Source organism: Mobula hypostoma, chromosome 25 (genome assembly GCF_963921235.1).
Source record: "Mobula hypostoma chromosome 25, sMobHyp1.1, whole genome shotgun sequence".
Taxonomy (NCBI): Eukaryota; Metazoa; Chordata; class Chondrichthyes; order Myliobatiformes; family Myliobatidae; genus Mobula; species Mobula hypostoma.
Window position 1 is genome coordinate 15,886,178 of NC_086121.1, and position 22,940 is coordinate 15,909,117.

Below are 22,940 nucleotides of genomic sequence, written 5' to 3' on the forward strand. Positions count from 1 at the left end.
AAGTTAGGAAAAGGGGAAGTACAACAAGATCTAGGTGTTCTTGTACATCAGTCACTGAAAGCAAGCATGCAGGTACGGCAGGCAGTGAAGAAAGCTAATGGCATGCTGGCCTTCATAACAAGGGGAATTGAGTATAGGAGCAAAGAGGTCCTTCTGCAGCTGTACAGGGCCCTGGTGAGACCACACCTGGAGCATTGTGTGCAGTTTTGGTCTCTAAATTTGAGGAAGGACATCCTTGCTATTGAGGGAGTGCAGCGTAGGTTCACGAGGTTAATTCCCGAGATGGCAGGACTGTCATATGTTGAAAGATTGGAGTGACTGGGCTTGTATACACTGGAATTCAGAAGGATGAGAGGGGATCTGATTGAAACATATAAGATTATTAAGGGATTGGACACGCTGGAGGCAGGAAGCATGTTCCCGCTGATGGGTGAATCCAGAACCAGAGGCCACAGTTTAAGAATTAGGGGTAGGTCATTTAGAACGGAGTTGAGGAAAAATTTTTTCACCCAGAGAGCGGTGAATATGTGGAATGCTCTGCCCCAGAAGGCTGTGGAGGCCAAGTCTCTGGATTCTTTCAAGAAAGAGATGGATAGAGCTCTTAAAGATAGCAGAATCAAAGGTTATGGGGATAAGGCAGGAACTGGATACTGATTGTGGATGATCAGCCATGATCACAGTGAATGGTGGTGCTGGCTCAAAGGGCTGAATGGCCTACTCCTGCACCTATTGTCTATTGTCTATTGACCCAGTTTCCAGTAAAGAAGGTTGGTTTGGCAAGTCCTGTGACAACAGTTTCTGCATCCTGCCCACTAGGATGTTTCTTGATATTTCCCACTGGACACATTAGTAAAGTTTTTGTTCTGATAGCTGTGGGTTTTTAAATTTCCCACAAGTCGAAATATTTTTCTCATTTCTGCCCTGCATCAACCACAACCTGTTTGTTCTCTCCAGAGAGCCGTAATCACTCAGTTCTCATACCATGCAGGTAAATCTCGTCTGCACTTCCCCACTGCAGCCATGTCCTTTTTAGAGTCTGGGACCAAAAACATGTGGCTTGATCGCGGGGAGGTTAGTGCATAGAAACTCACCCCTTTAAGGGAGACGTGAGTTCAGTCAGATGACACCTCGGGGTTCTGCCCAACCCCGCAAATGGGACTTGAATCCATGACGTGGTTAAATTGTTATGCACTCGGGACAAGTCAGGAAAGATCATTAAAGCAGCTTCTCGGCATCCCTTACATTATCAAATGAAGCCTATAAATAAACTTGCCTGCAATTTGAGCAGATTTGATGGAGAGTAACAATAAACTGTGATGTGACTTTAACTCCAGCCGCTTCTTATAGCCACTGGGTACCATTGAGGCTCTCTGCAGGGAGTAATAGATGGTGTCAACTACACTTTTTCAAGCCCTGGAGACTGCAGAAAAACGAGCGAGACAGTAAGGAGCCAAACAGCCTTGATATTCCTCCAGGCCCCATCACTGTGTGTCAGAATCAGCTCTGGCCTGGGCTGCAGCAGTAACAGTGTGGACAGTGCCAAGTGGAAACACAGCAGCAGTTCAGAGAGTAAACCACAGAAAGGCCATTCAGCCCATTTAGAAATTGTCGTGTTGGTGCTCCTCATTCCTCCCACCCACCTTCTGACTCCATTCTTTGATTATGGAACTTCTCCTTAACTGCATCCTGCTGTCCTCCTCTGGCTAAAGGCAGTACTATTCTTCATTGTTTTTATTACTAACTGAGTCATAACTCTGGCTACTCATTGATAGAAGCATCTTCTCTTCACTCAGTGGCCACTTTATTAGATACACCTGTACACCTGCTCGTTAATGCAAATATCTAGTCAGCCAATCATGTTGCAGCAACTCAATGCTGAAAAGCATGAAGACATGGTCAAGAGGTTCTGTTGTTGTTCAGACCAAACATCGGATTGGGGAAGAAATGTGATCTCGGTGACTTTGACTGTGATCTCAAACCACCTCACCCCGTCTGACGCCAGATGGGGTGGTTAGAGTATCTCTGAAACTGCTGATTTCCTGCGATTTTCATCTATATCAGTCTCTAGAGTTTACAGAGAATGGTGCAAAAAACAAAAAAAAACCTACTGTACCCAATAAAGTCGCCACTAAGAGTATATCTAATCTACTAAACCCCTTCAGAATCTAAAGGGTCTTAAAGGAATGAGGTTGCTTTTGCTGATTTGCTTACTTTTGCTGTTTTTGTGTAATACTGGTTCCAGTTCTTCTGCATTCTTTGTATATTAAGGAAAGAACAGTACACAACTGTTGAGAGGCAATGGTCCTGTTCCAGCCAGAGTCATCTCTCACTTAATTTTCTTCAGAACATACTTCACCTTGTAGATTATAGACATTTTGCATGCCACAGTTCTCTTTTTAAATCTTTTTATTGAATTAGTACACAAAAGGTAAGCCAGATAGGCACTAATACACTGTTGGAATATAACTTTACAAGAGATATTAATACACAAAAAAAATTAGTACAAACAATGCAGTTTAGATATAAAATAACAAGGTAATATAATAGTATACTAATTTTCATACATATCAATAAGGAAAAGAAAAAATAACAAAAAAACCCCAAAAAAAAACCCGCCATGCAACTAATCTAAAAAGCAAAGCAAAGCAATTGGCTAACTAGGAATCAAGTAGAGTTAAACAACTTAAAACAATCACGTCCTCAAACCCGACCTCCATTAAAAACAGTTAAAAAGCAAGAAGGGAATGTAAATATGGACCGAGAGAGAAAAAAAATTACATTAAATGAAAATGTTGAATAAAAGATCTCCAGGTCTGTTCAAATTTAGCTGAAGAATCATAAAGATTTCTTCTAATTTTCTCCAAATTTAAACATAGTATTATCTGGGAAAACCAAAAGAAGGTAGTTGGAACATTAGTCTCCTTCCAATGTTGTAAAATACGTCTTTTCGCCATTAAAGTAAGAAATGCAATCATTCTACAGGCTGAAGGAGAAAGATTACTGGAAATTTTAGGTAATCCAAAGATAGCAGTAATAGGATGGGGAGAGATATCTATATTCAATCCCTTTGAAATAATATTAAAAATGTCTTTCCAAAAAGTTTCCAGAGTAGGACTAGACCAAAACATATGAGTTAAGGAGGCTATCTCCCCATGACAGCCACAGTTCTCAAGGAGACTTTGGATTGCGAGTGGATGCAGTCAGTACATTTTGCACATCACAGTTCCTGAAGGGACATTGGATTGTGCATAATTAGCTACTTGGCAAGATAAGAAGCCAGGTTTAAGCAGAGTGGCCACTGTGTGAGTGGACCAGCATTTAGAGTGGGGAGTTGAGACCTTTGCTCAGCTAGGCTTCAGTGAGGAGAGGCGTAGGCTGTGGGTAGAGGGGTTTTTTTGTTACTTATTCTTTCCTTCTTTATTATTGCACATTTAGAACAGTGTGGATGCCAGGCAGGTATGTGGAATGCTCCTCTTGTGGAATACGGGAAGGCAGGGAGACCTGACAACTGCACCTGCAGGAAGTACATCCAGCTTTAGCCTTTAAACAGACCGTATTAATGAGCTGGAGCTGGAACTGGATGAACTCCAGATCACTCGGGAGGCTGAAGGGTTGATAGACAGGACAAGGTGTAACTACCTCCCCGTATGCAAGACACAGGTAACCGGGTGATCATCAGGAGGGGGAAAGGGGATAGGCAGGCAGTGCAGAGTACCCCTATGGTCGCTGCCCTCAACAACCGGTATACTGCTTTGGATACTGTTGGGGGTTGATGTGGACTAGCCCAAGAAAGCCACAGCAAGCAGGGCTCTGGCACTGAGTCTGGCTCTGTGTCTCAGAATGGAAGTGGGTCAAAGAGGTGAGCTATAGTGACAGGGGATTTGCTGGTTAGGGGAACAGAAACAAGGTGCTGTAGATGAGAACGAAATTCCTGGATGGTATGTTGCCTCCCGGCTGCCAGGGCCGGGAACATCTCGGATCGAGTCCACAGCATTTTTAACTGGGGGGGGGGAGGAAAAACAGACAGAGATCATGGTCGGTACCAATGACATGGGTAGGAAGGGTGACGAGGTCTTGCAAAGTAAGTTCAGGGAGTTAGGTACTAAGTTAAAGAACAGAACCTCCATCCAGGGCTATGATCTCAGGATTGCTACCCATGCTACATGCTAGTGAGGCCAGAAATAGGAAGATCAGTTTAACACATGGCTAAGGAGTTGGTGCAGGAGGGAGGGCTTCAGATATTTGGATCATTGGGCTCTCTTCCAGGGAAGGTGAGCTCTGTACAGGAAAGACAGTTTGCACCTAAACTGGAGGGGGCTAATATCCTAGTGGGAAGGTTTGGTAGTGCTGCATCAGAGGTGGTGGTTGGGGGGGGGGGGGTGTTAAACGAGAGTTGCAGAGGTATAGGAACCAGAGCGCAAGAACAGATACTGAAGTGGTTGTAGAGAAGTACATTGTTCAGCCTACGTACAAAGTCAGGGATCAAAAGGTTGAGCATGGTGAGACTAATATTCTGAGCTGCACATATTTCAATGCAAGGAGTGTTGTAGGAAAGGAGGTAAGCTGAGGGCATGGATCAGCATGTGGAATTATGACATTGCAGCCACTAGTGAGACTTGGTTGCAGAAGGGGCAGGAATGGCAGCTCAACATCCCAGGCTTCTGTTGTTTTAGTCATGACAGAGCAGGAGGGATTAAAGGGGGAGGGTGGCATTATTAGTCAGGGAAAATGGCACAGCGCTGCTCAGACAGGATGGACTTAGGGCTCATCTAGTGTGGCTGTATGGGTAGAAATGAGAAATAAGAAAGGTATGACCATGTTAACCGGATTATACTATGGACCACCCAACAGTCCGTGGAATTTAGAGGAGCAAATTTGTAGAGAGATTGCAGACTGTTGCAAGAAACATAAGGTTATGATAGTAGGTGATTTTAACTTTCCGCACATTGACTGGGACTCTCATACTGTAAAAGGGCTAAATGGGAAAGAGTTTGTCGAACGTGTTCAGGAAAGCTTCCTTAATCAGTACATTGAAGCCTCAACTAGAGACAGTACAATGCTAGATCTCCTATTAGGGAATGAGACAAGCAGATGACAGAAGTTTGTGAAAGGGAACACTTTGCATCTTGTGATCATAATGCCATTAGTTCCAAGGTAATTATGAAAAAGGTTAGGTCTAGTCCTTGGGTTGAGATTCTAAATCGGAGAAAGGCCAGTTCTGATGGTATCAGAAAGGATCTGGCAAGTGTGGACTGGGACTGGCTGTTTTCTGGCAAAGATGTACTTGGTAAGTGGGAGGCCTACAAAAGTGAGTACAGAGTTTGTATGTCAGAATAAAAGGCAAGGATAATAAGGAAACCTTGGTTTTCCCTGTTTAAGAAAAGAAGGAGGTACATAGCAGATATAGACAGGCAGGAACAAATGAGATACTTGAGGAACAGAAGAAGTGCAAGACAACACTTAAGGAAATCAGGAGGGCTAAAAAAAAGTCATGTTGCTGTAGCAGATAAGGTGAAGGAGAATCCTAAGGGTTTCTGCAGATATATAAAGCAAAAGGATAGCAAGAGACAAAATTGGTCCTCTGGAAGATCAGCGTGGTCATCTATGTGTGGAGCTGAAAGAGATGCGGGGTGGATCTTAAATAGAATTTTTGCTCCTGTATTTACTCGGGAGATGGACAAACAGATGGACATAGAAGTGGGGCAAAGCAGCAGAGAGATCATGGACCCTATACAAATTACAGAGGAGGAAGTGTTTGCTGTCTTGAGGCAAATTAGGGTGGATAAATCCCCAGGGCCTGACAAGGTGTTCCCTCAGACCCTGTGGGAGGCTGGTGCAGAAATTGTAGGGGCCCCAGCACAGATATTTAAAACATTTTTAGTCCAAGGTGTGGTGCTGGAGGATTGGAGGATAGCCAATGTTGTCCTGTTGTTTAATAAAGGTTATAATAATAAGCCAGGAAGTTATAGGCTGGTGAGCTGGACATTAGTCATTGGACAGTTAATTGGAAGGCATTCTAAGTGACCAAATTTGGACAGACAGGGACTGATTAGAGATAGTCAACACAGCTTTGTGTGTGGTAGGTGGTGTCTAATCAATTTTATAGAGTTTTTTGGGGGAAGTTACCAGGAAAGTTAATGGAGGCAAGGCAGTGGATGTTGTCAACATGGACTTTAGCAAGGCCTTCGACAAGGTCCCATATGGGAGGTTTGTCGAGAGGGTTCAATTGCTCGGCATTCAAGATGAAGTAGTAAATTGGATTAGACACTGGCTTCATGGGAGAAGTGTGAGGTGTTGCTCCTTGGGAGGACTAACCAGAGCAGGTCCTACACAGTGAGCAGTAAGACACTAAAGAGTGCAGCAGAACAGAGGGATCTGGGAATACAGAAAGTGGCGTCACAAGTAGATAGGATCATAAAGAAAGCTTTTGGCACACTGGCCTTCATAAATCAATGTACTGAGTACAGGAGTTGGGATGATATCTTGAAACTGAATAAGACATTGGCAAGGCTTAGTTTGGAGTATTGTGTGCAGTTTTGGTCACCCGCCTGCAGGTGACCCAAGATGTATATAAGATTTAGAGAGTGCAGAGAAAATTTACATGGATGTTTCCGGGACTTGGGCATCTGAGTTATAGGGAAAAGTTGAATAAATTAGGATTTTATTCCCCAGAATGTAGACGATTGAGGGGAGATTTGTTAGAGGTATACAAAATTATAAAGGGTCTAGATAGGGTAAATGCAAGCAGGCTTTTTTCATGGAGGTTGGGTGAGATTACAACTAGAGGTCACGGGTTAAGGGTGAAGGGTGAAATTTGAAATGTTTAAGGGGAAGATGAGGGGGAACATTTTCACTCGGGGGGAGTGAGAATGTGGAATGAGCTGTCAGTGCAAGTGGTGGATCTGGGTTCAATTTCAACATTAAAGAGAAATTTGGATAGGTACATGGATGGGAGGGGTGTGGAGTGCTATGGTCCACGTGCAGGTCAAAGGAACTAGGCAGATTAATGATTTACCACAGACTAGATGGGCCAAAGGGCCTGCTTCTGTACTGTAGCATTCCATGACATTATGACTCTATTTCCGTTCTCCCGTCTTCCATTGACCCAATGAGGCTTGTGGTCAGTGTCCATGCAAGCAGGGGCCATGGACCTTGCCTTCATCTCCATTTCAATTGCACATAGAATTCAGAAGGACCTAATTGTGTTTGAAAAAAAAACAGAACAGTGATATTGTGGTACATTGTGTTACAAAGAGGGTTCTAGCAGATAAAAGTCAAAGGGTTACGAAGCAGGAAAGCGAGTCAAATGTTGGCCTTTTTTGCAAGAGATTTGGAGTATCTTAGGACAGAAGTTTTGATGTAAATCCACAAAGGGTTGACGCCATCAGGAAGAAGGTACAAGAGCCTCTGGACCCAGCACACCAGGTTAAGGAACAGCTATTTACCCCTCAGCGATCAGGCTTCTGAACCAGAAGGGATAAGTTCACTCAGCTTCACTTGCTCCATCACTGAACTCACATCCCACAACCTACAGACTCACTTTCAAGGAGAGAGTTCATCTCATGTTCTTGATATTTATTGTTTCTTTATTTCTTCTTCTTCTTCTTCTTCTTCTTATTATTATTATTATTATTATTTCTTTTTTTTTTCTTTTTGTATTTGCACTGTTTGTTGTCTTTTGCACACTAGTTGTGTGCCCTGTTGGGTAAAGTCTTTTAATTGATTCTATTATGGTTATTGGATTTATTGAGTATGACCACAAGAAAATGAATCTCAGGGTGATACAGACATATATGTACTTTGATAATAAATTTACTTTGTATTTTGAGATACTGTACATAGTTTTGATCTCCATATTTAAGAAAGGATCTTTTTGCATTGGAGGTAGTGCAGATAAAGCTCAGTTGGGTAAGTCCTAGGATGAAAGAGTTAATGTATGAACGGAATTTTAGTTGGCTGAGCCTATACTCACCAGAGTCAAGATAGGAGGTAATATTGAAACATACGATTTGAAGGCAGACTGAAAGGGTGGATGCTGAAAGGGTGTTTCCACTAATACAGGCCATGGTTTCAGAACGAAATGTGCAGCAATTTCTAATCCCAGAGAACTATGAGAAGCAGAGTTAATTAATGTTTTTACAGTGGAGAATACAGACATCTGATTTTCGAAAGAGTCAAGGGGTTTGGGGAGAGTGCAGAAAAGCGGTGATGAGGCCACATTTGGATTAACATGGCCACACTGAATGACAGTGCCAGTTCAAGGGTCAATTATCCTACTCCTGCTCCTGTTACATTCTGTTAGCAAAGAGGGAACGGACAGGGCACAAGACATTCTGCAGATGCTGGAAATCTTGAGCAACGCTCACAAAATTCTGAAGCAAGTCAGGCAGTATCTCTGGAGGAGAAGAAAGAGTCAATGTTTTGGCCGGGTCCCTTCAACTTCTACGAAAAGAGGTGACCCAATACAGAATCCCAGGATTCTGAAAGGGTTCAATAGGTTAAACATAGAGAAGATTCTTCCAATCTGTTAGGGGTCACAATTATAAGTCAGTGACTGATAAAAAGCAATGAAGAATTAATAGAAATGTCTTTGATCAGAATAGGAGTTTACTCTGGAGTGCTTGAGGTGAATAGAATGGATGTAGTTAAGGGAAAAGTTAAGGGAAAACTTAAGGGAAAGAATAGGATGTGGATTGAGAGTGAATGGAACAATAAGCACTAACAATGCCACTTTCATTTCAATCCCAAATCCCCCCCTGCACCCCCAGATCAACCTACTTCGAGAAGAGTGTGGACTCAGCTGATTGAATATCTACATCACAGCTCAGGTCACATCAGTTGTGATTAAACTATCTCATCTTTGAGTCAAACAGTTACTGATTCAGCCTCCTATTGGAGGCCGAGGTACGATATTCCAGGCTCGTACTCCAGAGTAATGCTGAGGGTTGGCTGCACTGCTGGAGATACCGTCCTTGGGACAAGACCTTTAATCAAGGCCCGGTCTGCCCTCTCAAGTGGAGTAAGAATCCTCTAGGCACTACTTTAGAGCCTCTGGTCCTGGGCACGTCATTATCCCCTAAACAATATGAGCATAAAGAAGGCAGATAAATGAAGAAGATTGGCCAAACTACATAGAGAGCAATACACTGAAAATACTCCTTTACATTCAAGTCACAGAAAGGGGTGAATCTCCCACAATACCACACATAAGAAATGTTTTAAACATTGGCTTTCTCATCACTTTTGAGCACCGAATATCTTGTGTAAATTTTTCTTAAAGTCTGTCTCTCCGCAGTAGTGAGTGGGCAATGTCTGATAGTCTGGTACGGCAGTGGCGCCATGGATGAGACAGTACTGCTTCACTGGCCACCCACTGTGAAACATCTCAGCTGAAAACCGCACTGCATTGCAGTCCCTAGATTCAACGTTCTTTGAGCTATTTAGTTATCGAACCCTTTGATTAAAGCCTACAAGGGAGGGACAGGTTGTAAACATGAAATGTGACATTGGCTGTAATTTATTGCCTTTGTAACTCAATCAGTTCAAAAGATTCAATCCATGCATTGAATAATAATTTCTTCCTTTCTCTGTCCTTCTTTCTCCTTTTATCTGCACACGCCTTTCATCCTAAATGTGTCTTTGAGTCACATATATTGGAAGATGTCTACTTCCTCACTTCCCTCTCCTTGTCCATGCCTCCATTTTCCTCAGAATCGGGTTTAATATTACTGGCATATGTACATTGCAATATATAATAAAAACTGTATATTGCAATGTATATGTGCCTATGTATGTGTGTGTGTGTATATATATATTTATATTTTAACAGTTAAATAAAAAGTGCAAAAAGAGGAAAGGAAAGTAGTGAGGTAATTTTCGTAGGACCAATGTCCGTCAGAGATCTGGCGGCGGAGGGGAAGAAGCCATTCCTGAATCATTGGCTGTGTGCCTTCGGGGTCCTGTACCACTTCCCTGATGGCAGCAGTGTGAAGAGGGTATGTCCTGGGTGGTGGGGGTCCTTAATGATGGATGCTGCCTTTTTGAGGCACCGCTCCTTGAAGATGTCTGGGATGCAGGGAGGCTGGTGTTCATGATGGGCTGACTGAGTTCACAGCTCAGCTCACCTCTGTGTTTCTGCATTTGTAACTATATGTTGTTGTCTCTTTGTGCTTGACTCTGATTGTTAACGTCGTGTTATCCTGAGCTAGGATGGCACCTGTGTTGTAAAACTATTCTACTCAATACCCTCGAGTGGCTAAGTTAAGGGAGTAACTTCTTACACAGCGAGCTGCACATCTACTTGCCAAATCCTAGATGGTGCTTATATCCAACATTTAAATTACCGTGAATGGTGATTTAATTGAAATGAGTGACAGTGATAAATGATGTGAGACTGGGGTAGTTTCAGAAGCTAGTGTTTCAGGTTTGCCTGTTGTGAGCTTTAGTTTTTTTTTCTCTGGAGGTGTGGAGCAGCATAGTTTGCTAACTTTATGGCGGGTCCTCTGACTGCTTCCCTTCCTCATTCTGAGTCAATCTTCCTGTCTCTCTTTCTCCTTTCCTCTCCCTCTTCCTCTCCTACCCTCCCTACACTCTGGCTAGCCCTCTCCTTTTGTCTATCACTCATGGAACTATCCAGAATAGAAGCGGGCTACTCACCCCATTTATCCATGCCTATATGGTGCCTCCCTAGGCTAGTCCCAGTCCCAGTCACCTGCATTTTGCCCACATCCTCCTAAACCAGAGGTTCCCAACCTTTTTTATGCCATAAGCAAGGGGTCTGTGAGCCTCAGGTTGGGAACCCTGTTCTAAAACTTTCTTATTCATGAACCTCCCCAAATGCCTTAAATATTACAACTGTACCCACCTCTGCCAACCTGTTCTTTATACCCACCACCACCCTCTGCATGAAAAACTTGCTCCTCAGACTTTCCCCTCTCATCAGTTTTAGACTCCCCGACTCTGGCAAGAGGATTTGTGATTAACCACTCTATCTATTCCACTCATGATCTTACAAACCTTTATAAGGTTGTTTCTCAGCCTCCTTCGCTCCAGGAAGTACAATCTCACCCAATCCGCTCTCTCCTTATAACTAAATCCCTTTAGTCCCAACAACATCCTCATGAATCTTTTCTGCGCCCTCTCTCGTTTAGGGACATCCTTCCTATAGCATGGCAACTGGAACTGCACACAATGCTCTCTAGTGTAGTCTCACAAATATCTTACTGAGTTGGAACATAATGTTCCAACTCTTTTATTCATTGCCCCAGCCATTATGTCTTTTATGTCATATACCTTCATCACCATTCTATTTATCTCACCGCTTTTGGGAACTATGTACAGTACTTGTAACCCAAGTTCTTGCTGTTCAGTTACACTCCCCAGGGCCCTGTCTTTTACTGTGTATATCTGTGCCTGGTTCAATACCCGAAAGAGCTGCGCTTGATGCCTGTCTTGAGTTAAATTCCATCTGCCATTCTTTTGTCCATTCCCCCAGATGATCTAGATCCTGTTCAAAGTTCAAAGTAACTCTATTATCAAAGTAAGTATACGGTAAGTCAGCATATACTACCCCGAGATTCGTTTTCTTGTGGGCATTCACAGTAAATACAAAGAAACACGATAGAATCAATGGAAAAGCTACACACAGCAAAGACAAACAACCAATATGCAAATACAAAAAGAGAATACAAAATAAAATAATAATAAAAAATAAATAAGCAATAAATATTGAGAATGTGAGTTGTAGAATCCTTGACATTCAGTCCATAAGTTGTGGACTCAGTTGAGTGTTTTGGGGTGGGAAGTTGAGTGAAGTTATGCCCTCTGGTTCTAGAGCCTAATGGTTGAAAGATAATAACTTTCTGCACCTGGTGGTGTGGGACCTGTGCCTGTACCTCCTTCCTGATGGTAGCTGCGGGAAGAGAGCATGGCTTGGATGGTGGGAGCCCTTGATGACGGATGCTGATTTCCTGCAACAGAGCTCCTTAAAAATGTGCTCATTGGTGGGGAGGGCTTTACCCGTGATAGACATCGACAACTCAATCCTGTTGTAACTTGAAACAATTTATCACACTGTCCACTATACCAGCAGATCTGGTTTCTCGCACAAACTTACTCACTGAAATTTACAACATGCTCATCCAAATCATTAATGTTTATTAATGGGTGGCAGTGTTAGCTGTGACTGGGTGGCAGTGTTAGCTGTGAGGAGGATGCTAAGAGGATGCAGAGTGACTTGGATAGGTTGGGTGAGTGGGCAAATTCATGGCAGATGCAATTTAATGTGGATAAATGTGAAGTTATCCACTTTGGTGGCAAAAATAGGAAAACAGATTATTATCTGAATGGTGGCCGATTAGGAAAAGGGGAGGTGCAACGAGACCTGGGTGTCATTATACACCAGTTATTGAAAGTGGGCATGCAGGTACAGCAGGCGGTGAAAAAGGCGAATGGTATGCTGGCATTTATAGCAAGAGGATTCAAGTACAGGAGCAGGGAGGTACTACTGCAGTTGTACAAGGCCTTGGTGAGACCACACCTGGAGTATTGTGTGCAGTTTTGGTCCCCTAATCTGAGGAAAGACATCCTTGCCATAGAGGGGGTACAAAGAAGGTTCACCAGATTGATTCCTGGGATGGCAGGACTTTCATATGAAGAAAGACTGGATGAACTGGGCTTGTACTCGTTGGAATTTAGAAGATTGAGGGGGGGATCTGATTGAAACGTATAAAATCCTAAAGGGATTGGACAGGCTAGATGCAGGAAGATTGTTCCCGATGTTGGGGAAGTCCAGAACGAGGGGTCACAGTTTGAGGATAAAGGGGAAGCCTTTTAGGACCGAGATTAGGAAAAACTTCTTCACACAGAGAGTGGTGAATCTGTGGAATTCTCTGCCACAGGAAACAGTTGAGGCCAGTTCATTAGCTATATTTAAGAGGGAGTTAGATATGGCCCTTGTGGCTACGGGGATCAGGGGGTATGGAGGGAAGGTGGGGTAGGGTTCTGAGTTGGATGATCAGCCATGATCATAATAAATGGCGGTGCAGGCTCAAAGGGCCGAATGGCCTACTCCTGCACCTATTTTCTATGTTTCTATGTTTCTATTACAAATAACAGAGGCCTCGAACGGATCCTTATGGCACCCTGTTGGTGACAAGTCTCCAATCCGGAGAACAACCCTTCCCTACCACCCTCTGACACCCTACCACCAAGCCAAGTAGGCAGCTGACCCTGGATCCAATATGATCTAACCTGAATCAGCTTACTATGCAGGTTCTTGGCAAAGTGCTTGTTAGAGTCCATGTAGATAACATCTACTGCTCTGCCCTCATCAATCCTAGTCACCTCTTCAAAAATAAAACTCAATCAAATTAGTGAAATGCAATTTCCCGCAAATAGAACCTTTATCTGATTCTCACTAATGTGTACTTATCATTCTGTCCCCATTTTGTTAATGTGGCTAAATCTCTTCTGCTGACAGAGTAAAACTGATGATGGGACAGACTCTGGAGAAGATCCAGTCACCAACAAGAGGCATAGTCGCTCCTTCATTGGCAATTTCTCCAAGCGCAAGGTCAGTCCAGTTGGTACTTCTAGAAACTTCCAGAGAGAGGCAGCTGAAGTAGTACACACAAAATAAATCTTGTGGCTGAAGTTTCCTCTTTCTTATGGGTGATATGGACAACATATCAGTGCAATAAATGACAAATTTCCAGGATAGCATCTATAGGGTGGCCCATTAGATAAGGTAATAGATAGAGGGTAGCCCCAGACCGCTCTAGCTATTACCTCAGTCAACGGAATGCACTGGAAACACTTTAAATCTCATTTTATAATGCTGTTTAAATTGTAAGTGCATGCTGGTATTATATGTATTAATGAACGTTGTATTCCATATCCATACTTTAACCTCTAACTTATATATAAGCCGGCCAGTGGTGTACTGGAACTTCGAGGCAAGTGGTCCCAGGTTCGAATCCAGCCTGCTTTCCATCTGTGCTGGGCTGGGTGAGCACTGAGCTAGCAACCCAGCCTCATAAAAAACAGATGAACACTAAAGAAATGGCAAGGTTACCACCTGATGCGCCGTGAGGTGCAGAGAGGAACAGCAACAATTTATACATAATATTTTATTCTTTATAATTGTTGAATGTCGTTTTTTTATTGAACGTCGTGCCAATATACCACAGCAAGTTCCTAATTCTTATAAACGTATATGGCGAATAAAATTGCTACTTGGTCCTATTTATCCAACAGGGGCCTGCTGTGGCTGAGTAGGGAGCACCTTCCTTTCTGAGGCAGAGGTGACAGGAGTAAAGCACCACTCTTAGAGAACTGAGCCAGCCTGTCTCAACCTTTTTGCCCTGGAGGAGCCCTTGAAATAATTTTCAGGTCTCACTGAAGATGTAATAAAAATTATTATATCTACAGCTCACGGTACGTTAGTGTGATCAGTAAGTTGTAGATATAATAATCTAAAAATAATTGTCAATGCTCTTTCGAGTAGAGAATGAATTTTTAGCTAACCTTTCTTGAAAAAAAAACAGGTGGTTAAGTTTAGCTTACCTTTCTTGAAATTAATCTCTTTCTTTCCCTTTCGTAAATTTTAGAAACTCATAAGGCAAACATAATAAATGTCTGTTAAATAACTGGATTAAGCCAAATTGGGATTTAAATTTTCTAAAGGTAGGCTCTGTAGATTCAATTTAAATAAAGATTGTAAATTGATTTAAATTAATGCTATTTACAACATGAAAATTTATTGACATTGTTGAATAGTAAAGTTACTAAAAACCATACGCCAAAGCAATACGAATTAAAATATAGCTCATGACACAATTTTATACAAGACTTTAAGAAAACATTTTCTTACTAAGTGACGTGATCAGACTCAAGTATAGGCCCAGCATAGGAAACCTGTGCTTGATTTTTGCTGCACAAATACTCAATTCTGGGTCGAACTTGAGATAAGCACACACGGATTTCACCTTCAACTGGAATGAGACGATTTCTATCCTTGCTCTTGATGCTTGTTAAACAAGAAAAAGCTTACTCACACATGTAAGAAGTTGAAACTGCAGTAAAATGTTCATTGCTCTCCTATGAATGGCAGGATACTCTTCTTTCACAGAAATCCAGAACTTGTCCAGGGTCAGGTCAGTAAATCTCATCTTGAGCGCACAATCGGACTGCACCTCACAAAGTTCTTCCTCTTCTCTCAAAGTCAAGTGCTCAGGCTAAGCAGAAGATTCAGAGATACATCTAGTCATACACTTGTGTTGAAAGGGAGGAAAAATACTGCTTGATTTTGTTCTGTAGTTCTTCCAGGTGGTTTTCAATAAGACTCGAGACTTGCTGATATCCTTCCTCACTCTCAAGCCCAAACGGCAGTGGAAACATTTCAAGATTTCCTTTTGCAACATGATTTTTCCAAAGAATCAGTTTCCTTTTAAATCCAAGAATCTTGTCACTTGAAGACAAAACATTTTCTCCAGGACCTTGCAAAGACTTGTTCAACTGGTTCGTATGATGAAAAATGTCTGCTGAGTAGGCGAGTTCCTGCAGCCATTCTTTATTTTCAAAGCACTTAGCAAAATCTAGCCTACTATTTTCTTGAAAGTACTCCTGCAAATCACCTTTCAGCTCAAACACCCTGTTGAGAACTCTTCCTCTGCTAAGCCACTGGATTTCTGTATGTAGCCAAAGACTGCAGTGCTCTTTGTCCAGGTTTTCACACATTTTTTAAAAATTCTTAAGTGAACTGGCCTTTGTTTAATAAAGTTAACCATTTTTGTAGCATCATCCAGAACTTTTTCATTTCATCTCCAAGAGTTTTTGACATCAGCGCCTCTCTGTGTAGAAAGCAGTGTTGTAACAACGTCATGATTTTCTATTTTTACAAGAGAAAGGAAATCTCTCATAGAACCAGCCATTGATGGGGCACCATCAGTACAGATGCCAACACAGTTCTTTCGGCGTGTAAAAATTCTTTCTTTAGAACGAAAATTTCCCTCCAATTTTCTACTACACTGGTAGAGTTTGTTCATTTCCATAAAGTTAAGTCATAAGGGAAAGTTGGGGAGGTAACTCATGAGGCTGACATCACAGCTCAAGTTGGGCACATCCATTCAATGCTCAGAAAACGTACTTCACGCTCCTCATCAGCCTACCGTCCTGCCCTCCGTGCAGTACAGTGCTCACCAATTATCAGCGGCCTCCCCTATCTCCCCTATCACGGAACCCCAGGGTTCCACAGAATTGGATGAGAAGCCCTGAGCTAGGCTCATGGCTGTGTGCATTACCGACAGAGGGCCACGCTGTTGGAGTTGGCATCCTTCCATTAAGATCAGTCTTCGTCTTGGTCTTCCTGTGCCAGTGACGTTATTAGGAAGAGAGCAGGGGTTGCTCCCGGGAGTGCTGACGAGCTTACTCATCACTTAAAGCAAACAATCTAATCACAGATACATGTGGGAGTTTGCGTGGAGATGAACTGCTCTCTATCCTTCCTTATTCAGTGATGGTATTTCAGAGGTCATTCACTGGTTGCACTTAAACTTCCTAGGGTGCTTTATTTTGTGCTCAATAGCACCTAGCACAGCTGGGACTGCGTTGTGTGGAAATGAGGCAAAGATGGGAGCAAACAGCAAGCCAGCTTGAAGTTGTATTCACAAAGTGTTCGGAGCTGTGTCACAGAAATCGGACTCATGCTGTGTCAGGATATCATGGTTGGTCAGGATATCACATAGACCCATTCAGACTGAGACCTGAGGCTCCATAGAATTATAGAGAACCAGGCCCCTATTCCCATCTAGTCTGTGCCAAACTATTATTCTGCCTAGTCCCATCAACCCACACCTGGACCATAGCCCACCATACACCTCCCATCCATCTACTTATCTAAGCTTCTCATAAAGGTTGAAATTGAACCCGCACCCACCACTTCCGCTGGCAGATTATTCCGCACTCTCCCCACCCTCTGAGTGAAGATGCTCCTCCTCAGGCTCCCCTTAAACATTTTACCTTTCACCCTTAACCTGTGACTTCTAGTTCTAGAGTAACAATTACAAAATGCTTGAGCAACTCAGCAGGTCAGGCAGCATCTATGGAGAGGAAAGAGCCGTCGATGTTTTGGGTGGAGACCCGATGAAGGGTCGAAGCATCAACTGCTTATTTCTCTCCAAAGATGCTGCCTGAGATGCTGAGTTCCTCCAGCATTCTGCGTGTATTACTTTGGATTCCCAGCATCTGCAGAATATCTTGTGTTTATAGTTACTTCTGAATCTAGTCTTACCAAACCTCAGTAGGAAAAAAACCCTGCTTGCATTTAACCTATCTATACCTCTCATAATTTTACATATTTCTGTATGCTATCATAGACAAAATGGTGGGGAAGGGTACAAAGATATATCTTTTGCTCCCTCTTTAACCTTACATTATGGTTGCACACCAGGATGAGACCAGTGTTAAGGACTTCTTTAAACTTTGTCCGCAGACTGTAGACATATGTTGCCCACACATAATGGCCTCTAATCTGACAATGTCATTGAGGGTCAATATAGTAGTGGTTCTGGAGTGAGCCACAGGCCAACCTGGGTAAGGATGGCAGGTTTCTTTTCCCAGAAGTCACTAGTCAAACAGATAACAATCTAATAGTTCCATCACTATCTTTAATATTCATTCCCAAATTTTCCACAGCCTTCTTGGTGAAATTTTAACTTGATCTCTGCATCAAAGAGTCTAAATTGCTGGAAGCCTGTTCAGTAACATTCTGTGGTACTGCCTCACCGGGGTCCCTGTGGGGGCCGCAGAAAAGGGCGCTTAGCAACGTCAGGGACATTGCACCCTCAAAACCTATGACCATTCAATCAGTGTTACAATTCCACTTATTGCAGAAAAAAGCTGTGAAGATAAAGAAGTCCTCGAGCCTGGAGGATGATGAAGAAGAGCACGAGCATCAGACCACTGCTGGCCGAAGTGCGGTGCATTCAGCAAGGTGAGTAAGAGGGATGGACTAAAGGAGGGGACTGGCCGTGCCCAGCAGAACATTCAAACAAAGGTATTGTGGAGAGTAACCACTGGAGAAGGTGCAGGCTGGCCAATTTTGTCCAGTTCACAATGAGCACTTATTGACACAGTCCCATTGCCCAGATCTAAGGATAACCTCTCATAGTTTATTTATAGAGCTACACAAGCCAATTGCAGGAAGGCCATTCTGGCCATCGTCATTCAGCCACTCTTAATGACACCATGGATCAGACGCTTAACTTTCCCTTCTTTTGTCAGGAGCAGCAGGCAGAAGAAGACCATGAAACTCTCCCGGGCCCTCTCGGACCTGGTTAAGTACACAAAGTCTGTCGGCATATACGATATCGACTCTGAAGGTGGGTGGTACAAAATGCATTGATTTATTATTTCATCTGACCCATGGAAAAAAAAGCCTGACATAGTGAGTGATGGGTATAGGGTGTGAGACCAGGGGCAGCTAGATATTACAAGGCGTAATTTCAGCCAGTCCATCCTGGGTGATACAGAGGGAACCATCTATAATCCTGCCCACAGAGATAGTCCACAGACCTCACACCATTAGCACTTCAGGCTCAGACTTGCCTTTGAAGGGATCCTAGGCCAAAGGGAATTCAGTCTGAGGTCAAGCATCATGGAACCATCGTAGAATCAGATGCTATGGATTGGGAAGCGACTGGGGGACTGGAGAGTGGAGAATGGGGAATGGTTGGGAGATTGGAGATTGGGAAGTGGTGATAGTCAAGAGAAAGGAGACTGTGGATGGTTGAGAGCAGAGATTAGGGAGTTGGGGGATGTTGGGAGTTTGGAGACTGGTGAGTAGGAGGTTGAGAGATTAGATGGTGAGCAGGAACTTGTTGGCAATTCAGCCACTGAGCTATGGCCAAGTACCTCAGTACCCCTGGTCCACACCAAAGAGATTTCAGTCCAGAAACAACAGGCCATTTTTCAAGGGAGAGAAGTGTGCAGAGTGTGGAAAAGGGTGGAAGAAAGCATAGAAGTGGGACCCACAAGGTGGGCCTGGCATGGAGAAGTGATCAGCAGAAATGGCCACCTTCTTTGCTGTTTAATTCTGTGACAAACCTGAAGCTGTTGACTGAACGTTCTCCTCCCATATTCCCATTGTTAGGAAGGCACAGTATCTGGTCTGGTGATGGTCACTATTTCTGATTCGTCAGTGTGGCAAGAGGTCTGGGCAAGTGGGGGGGCCTGGGAAGCCGTGAGGAGTGGGTCCTTGCTGCTTTAAGTGTGGGTGAGGCTGTGTTCCTCTTACTTGTCCTTTTGTAACCGCTCCTGTGCTTGGTCTCTCCAACAGTCGTGTGCAGTTGGCAGGTCTCTTCGTTCAGCGAGGCAAAAACCCACCAGCTCCTGCAACAGAAGCCCCAGCAGTTCCTCCGGGTGAACCAGCGGCAGCTGTCACGCATCTACCCGTCCTCATACAGAGTGGACTCCAGTAACTTCAACCCTCAGCCCTTCTGGAATGCAGGCTGCCAGCTAGGTACAAAAACCACACAGCACCCCTGCACCTAACGCTTTGCCCCCGCACCTGGTCCCAACGGCCAGCTCCCGGCCGAGTTCCATTAGGAGTTTCCCACTCAGTCCGTGCGCAACGACTCTTCCTTCACTCCTTGTCTGAAGCTCGCTGGTGTTCTGCGTGGTGGGCACCGTAAGAATTCAGATTTAGATCAGACGTGTCCTCACTGATTGGCAGAGCAGACGCATGAAAGATGGCAAGACCAAGACATCATTCAGGCATAAGCTGCTGAGCAATACCAAGTTTCCAACAAGAGAACACGTAAACTACCCTTGATATTCATTGGCATTACCATTTTAAAACCCCCAACATCAACAACCTCACCATTCAACCAGAAATTCAACAGGACCAGCCACATGAATTCATGTGCAAGCTGGAGACCGGTATCTGGTAGTGAGTGACCCACCTCCAGACATCCAAAGCCTTTCAACTATCTACTACACACAAATGAGAGACTGATGGAATATTGTCCATGGCCTAGGACAAGTCCAGCTCCACCTTAAGCATTCATTCCCCCCACTACCCCATAGACAAACTGCACTGTGGTTACTTGCCTTGATAATTTTGTCAGCGACTCCTAAACCCAAAAAGGACATGTGCTTCAGGAAAACTGACACCTGCTCTCTGTTGTCACTGGGTCTAAACCCCAGGATCTTCGACCTACACCATTGTGGAAGTCCCTTCACCAGAAAAACTGCACGCTTTCAAATAGGTGCTCCCTGCCACTTTCACAAGGTCAGTTAGGTATTGGCAATAAATCTGCCATTAACACCCAGATCCAAAAACACTAATAAATGATAAAATAACCATTCCAACGTGTCAGTCCATAGCCTCCTCTACTACCATGATGAGGTCACTCCCAGGCTGGAGGAGCAACACCTCAAGTTCCACCTGGGTAGCCTCCAACCTGGTCTAACTTCCAGTAATTTTCTCCCCTTCTCCCTTTTACCATTCCCTCTTACCCCTTCGTCCTATTCTCACCTGCCTATCACCTCCCTCTGGTGCCCCTCCTCCTTCCTGTTCTCCCATGGTCCATTCTCCTCTCCTACCAATTCCTTCTTCTTCAGCCCTTTACCTTTTCCACCGATCACCTCCCAACTTCTCACTTCATGCCCTGATTTCACCCGTCACCTGCCAGCTTCTACTCCTTCCCCTCCCCCACCTTCTTATTCTGGCTTCTTCCCACTTCCTTTCCGGTCCTGGCAAAGGGTCTCAGCTCAAAATGTCAACTGTTTATTCCTCTCCATAGACGCTGCCTGACCTACCGAGATCCTCCAACGTTCTGAGTGTATTTCTCTGCATTTCCAGCATCTGTAGAATCTCTTGTGTTTAAAAGTGATCTGCTCCTGCTCCTGAGAAGAAGTTCTGCTAAGTGTGGGAGATTGGTCTTCGGAGGAAAGTGATACACCTGCATTAGATGGTCCCTATGTCAAATCCTAGCAACTGATTAATCAATAATATTAATTAGAGACAGAAGCAACTCACCAGGAGTAAAGAGACGTCATGGCGGATCCAGTCCAGGTGACCACACAGCCTGGACATTGGCTGACACTGCTTAATGTGTAGAACTCTCAGCTCAGACATTTATTGGGGGGGGGAGGGGGTGGGTTCTGAGAGTAGAAATAGTGAGATCTGTGGCGGCTTGAAAGCTCGAAAGGCAGTTAATGCACATAAAACAGTAATGATCTCCTTCTCTCCGTCTTGCTTTAGTTGCATTGAATTACCAGTCTGAAGGAAGAGTACTGCAGCTTAACAGAGCCAAGTTTAACTCCAATGGGAACTGTGGCTACGTCCTCAAACCCAAGTGTATGACTGAAGGTAAGGAAGAATAACCTCAGTACCTGGGGTTGGTTTATGTAAGGGCTGACACTCAGCTCTGATTTTTCACCTCTGATGTCTCGGTGTGGATCTCGCCCAGTCCCAGTAACCGCCTGCCATGGGGAATGGGTTTCATGAATTGGTGAGAGACATATCCTTTCAACCCTGGTGGGATAAAGATCTTTTCTCCATATGAGCATCTGCGAGTGACTGTGTGATGGACTCTGCATCATCCTGGCCAGCAACAAATTTGTAGCACCAAATTGCTGTTAACTTATACACAATCGGTAACTTACAATAGCACCTTCACTAAATTTCAAGTCAAGTGAAATTTATTGTCATTTAACTACATACATGTATATAAAATAATGTATATAATCTTCTTCGGCTGTCCATCAATTTTCAACGATGACTGAGGCCTGGGCAAGGTTGTATGGAAGACCGGCAGTTGCCCATGCTGCAGGTCTCCCTCTCCACACCACCGATGTTGTCCAAGGGAAGGGCACTAGGACCCATACAGCTTGGCACCGGTGTCGTCACAGAGCAATGTGTGGTTAAGTGCCTTGCTCAAGGACACAACATGCTGCCTCAGCTGAGGCTCGAACTAGCGACCTTCAGATCACTAGACCGACGCCTTAACCACTTGGTCACGCGCCACACAACGTATATAACCATATAATATATATAGAAATGAGACAAAGTTTCTCTGAACTGGGGGTAGAGGACAGTAGTACATTTAACACACAATAACTTATGAAGGTAAGAATAAAATCTACAAATGAATCACACATAAATAACGAACTAAAGTCCATTAATATTAAGTATTGTAAGGTACGGAACAGATTAATTAGTGACACTTCAAATATGATGTGTCAGAGAGTTCAGAAGCCTGATGGCCTGAGGGAAGAAACTGTTTCCCATCCTGACCGTTCTCGTTTTTATGCATCGGAGTCTCCTGCCTGATGGTAGAAAGTCAAAGAGGACGCTGGATGGATGGGTGGGATCGTTGATAATACTAAGGTCCCGGCATACGCAGCGCTCCTGATAAATGTCCCCGATGGATGGTAGGGAGAGCCCTGTGATCCTCTCAGCTGTTCCTACATATGTTTGATCCTCAGGGTGCCTGCCAGGTAGCACAACCCAGCTGAGCAGGTTGTGTACTGCTTGGTCTGTACAGCGCGAGCCTCTTCCCACCCAATCCATCTTGCTCCAGCAGCATAACCTTCAAATCTTCCTTTCTCTTTGTGACCCTGTTAGATTCCCGTTAAATGTTAACCTCGTCCCCTGTCATGGATTATCACAATTCCATCCTCTGCCTAAAGGAATCTCTCCTGAATTTCTTTATTATTTACTTTGTCTGATATTCAAGTTTGCTGGTTCTGGCTTGTACGTCTGAAATAACCTTGTAACAATTAGACGGCAAAACCATAACAGATGGAAAATGTTAAGCCTGTGGCTGATTACTTGGATTTGATGGAACAGACAGAGATGTTCTGCATAATTCTCAACTCAGTTTAGACTTGTCACATCAACTGCCTCGTCGTTTGTACAAACACCCTCAGGAAAC

General features: G+C 43.8%; 1 protein-coding gene across 1 annotated transcript in view; it reads left to right on the forward strand.

Annotated features, from left to right (window-relative positions):
- Nucleotides 1-22,940, forward strand: part of plch2a (phospholipase C, eta 2a) — a 177,554-nt gene that overhangs the window by 108,873 nt on the left and 45,741 nt on the right. Inside the window, exons 13-17 of the mRNA XM_063033234.1 lie at nucleotides 13,481-13,573; nucleotides 17,892-17,992; nucleotides 18,283-18,380; nucleotides 19,337-19,519; nucleotides 21,266-21,373. Coding sequence (XP_062889304.1) covers nucleotides 13,481-13,573; nucleotides 17,892-17,992; nucleotides 18,283-18,380; nucleotides 19,337-19,519; nucleotides 21,266-21,373 — 583 coding nt within the window. The remainder of the gene's footprint in view (nucleotides 1-13,480; nucleotides 13,574-17,891; nucleotides 17,993-18,282; nucleotides 18,381-19,336; nucleotides 19,520-21,265; nucleotides 21,374-22,940) is intronic.